We start from the raw sequence: 2,200 nt of genomic DNA, 5'->3' as shown, positions 1-2,200 counted from the left end.
AAAAAAAAAAATAATACTAACAAGTTAAATTTGCAAAGTAGACAAACAATCCTTGAAATTAAATGCATTAAAAAAAAATCTAATCAAATGACGATTTACATTTTACACATTTTAGTGTTTCATTTTTTTATATTATATATTTTTATCTATTTTAAAAGTAGCTTATTATATATATTGTTTATATGTTATATAATAATATAATAATTAATTTAATAAAAATCAAGAAAAGAATCATACACGTCCCTGTGGTGGTAAAATAAAAGAGAAATAAAAGAAGAAAAAAGAGACAGCTAACTACTTGAGCTAAAACAAGTGGACCATAGTTGTAAATCTAACCTGTACACTTGGATCATGGTTTGGACAGGACTAACTAAAAGGGCCCAAGTTTGGAAGAGAGGGGCCCAACTATTAAAAGCACAAAATATAACTAATTTTTTTTTTCTTTTTTTATGTCCGAGGGGGCCGAGCCCTTACTGGGTACGTTCCTGTTTTAAATAAATTTTCAATGATTTTGATTGATGTTTACTTATTCCTAAAATCTAAAATAAATATTAAATATACTTCAAAAAATATATACATTTATATATTTATTGATATATATATATTTTTTTTGTTTGAAATATTTATTGATATTCAATTCATTAAATGTTGTATCTTGTCCCACGTGGTGTCTATATCCGTGCTTCATAAGTTCATAGCATCATAAAAGTTAAGCAGATAATAAACATCTAGTTTTTTTTTGAGAAACCAGACAGCAAGCCTGGGAAATTTTAAATGAGTTGCATTACACCACGAACAGATAATAAACATCTAGTTGATAAAAAAAAAAAGGTTAAAAAAAAAGTCAATAAACATTTACTATTCAATTTTATTATAAAGAATTGAATTGTCAAATTATATATTTAAATATTTCATTTTTATGATTAATTTTTTTTTTTTAAAAAAATAAGACATCTGAATAGTAGATAATTTCCAAACCAAACGCTCAATGCATTCAGGTCGGCAGACAGAGAGTTTGCATATAAAGTAAAAAAAAAATCACAAAGCGACAATAATTGCAAGAGATGAAAAGATAGCTCAGTTAAGCACGCCATCCAATTGAAATTTGGAGAAACAAAGAAGATTTGGATTTTAGTCAAAATATCTCAGTCAACCAAAACAGTAAAATAACCAGTAAAAATTGACAATACAACAGCAAAACCAATTTTTTTTTTTTTATTTTTATTTTTATTATTATAACCCATTATTTTTATAACACACAAAATCGAGAAAGTCTATTCTCATTTTCCGCTATTCCCAGCGTTGTCGAGCTCAAAAGCCGACACCGGAAAAGACCTGGAGATCCCAGTAGGATTGGCAAACGTGATCTTACCCGAACTGGGGTCGTCGATGTAGATGTCGGAAATGGAGACCCAGATGAGGAGCTCCTTGGTCTTGATCCCAGTGAGCTTCCTCATGCGGCGGTCCTCCACGAAGGCCGTGACCTCGTTGTCGTACGAGACGTTTCGGCCGATGGAGCGGAACCGGTGCTCCTTCTTGCGCTTCTGCTTGAGCCACACGAACCCGGTGGTGCGGTTGTAGCCGACCTCGACGACGTCGTCTAGAGGGAGGAGGCCTTTGGGGAGAGAGATCTCGCTGAGGAGATCTTGAGACTTTTGCTTGCACAGCTCTTCGCCGTGGTAGATCTCTGCTTGCTCTCTGTGGTTTGTGACTTCCTGTCTTGACATTTTTTTTGTTTGAGAATTTTGTTTCGTTGTGATGTGAGTGGGTCAGTGGTATTTATATATATATATATATATATATATATATATATAAGGGAGTGGGTTGTGGACTTTTGAGTGGTGTGGAGTGAGACATGTGGTTTTTACAGTAATGGGCTTGGGTTGGGCTTGTTTGTTTTGGTGAGAGGTTTTTAAGGTATGGGGTGGAAACTGGGGATAGCAACTACGAAGTGAATGTGCGAGGAAATAATGGCCTCATTCAATTTGCATGGAATCATGGGAATAATGTTCGAAACGAAAAATTAAAATTATTTTACTATTTAATTTATTTTTGTTATTATTTATGGATTTTATTATATTTTTTGATATTATTTAAAGGTTTCACTATACTATTTCAACTAATTTTTATCTTTATTTTTATCTACAATAGTTTTAGCAATAATTTTTCAGTTTTAGTAAAATAAGCGGTATCTAAACAC

The 2,200-nt window shown here is 32.3% G+C and overlaps 1 protein-coding gene across 1 annotated transcript; it reads right to left on the bottom strand.

Annotated features, from left to right (window-relative positions):
• Positions 1–1,111: 1,111 nt before the first annotated feature.
• LOC115992276 lies at positions 1,112–1,763 on the bottom strand. The gene has a single exon (XM_031116427.1). It carries the CDS (start codon positions 1,725–1,727, stop codon positions 1,281–1,283), a length of 447 nt encoding a protein of 148 aa, XP_030972287.1. The 5' UTR covers positions 1,728–1,763; the 3' UTR covers positions 1,112–1,280.
• Positions 1,764–2,200: the final 437 nt, after the last annotated feature.

The sequence above is a fragment of the Quercus lobata genome, chromosome 5 (assembly GCF_001633185.2).
Source record: "Quercus lobata isolate SW786 chromosome 5, ValleyOak3.0 Primary Assembly, whole genome shotgun sequence".
Lineage (NCBI taxonomy): Eukaryota > Viridiplantae > Streptophyta > Magnoliopsida > Fagales > Fagaceae > Quercus > Quercus lobata.
The sequence above is the reverse complement of the archived record's forward strand: the minus strand, read 5'-3'. Positions and strand labels throughout refer to the sequence as shown.

Excerpts from the sequence above, each read along its gene's own strand:
- LOC115992276 (XM_031116427.1), bottom strand. The coding sequence starts at position 1,727 with ATGTCAAGACAGGAAGTCACAAACCACAGAGAGCAAGCAGAGATCTAC.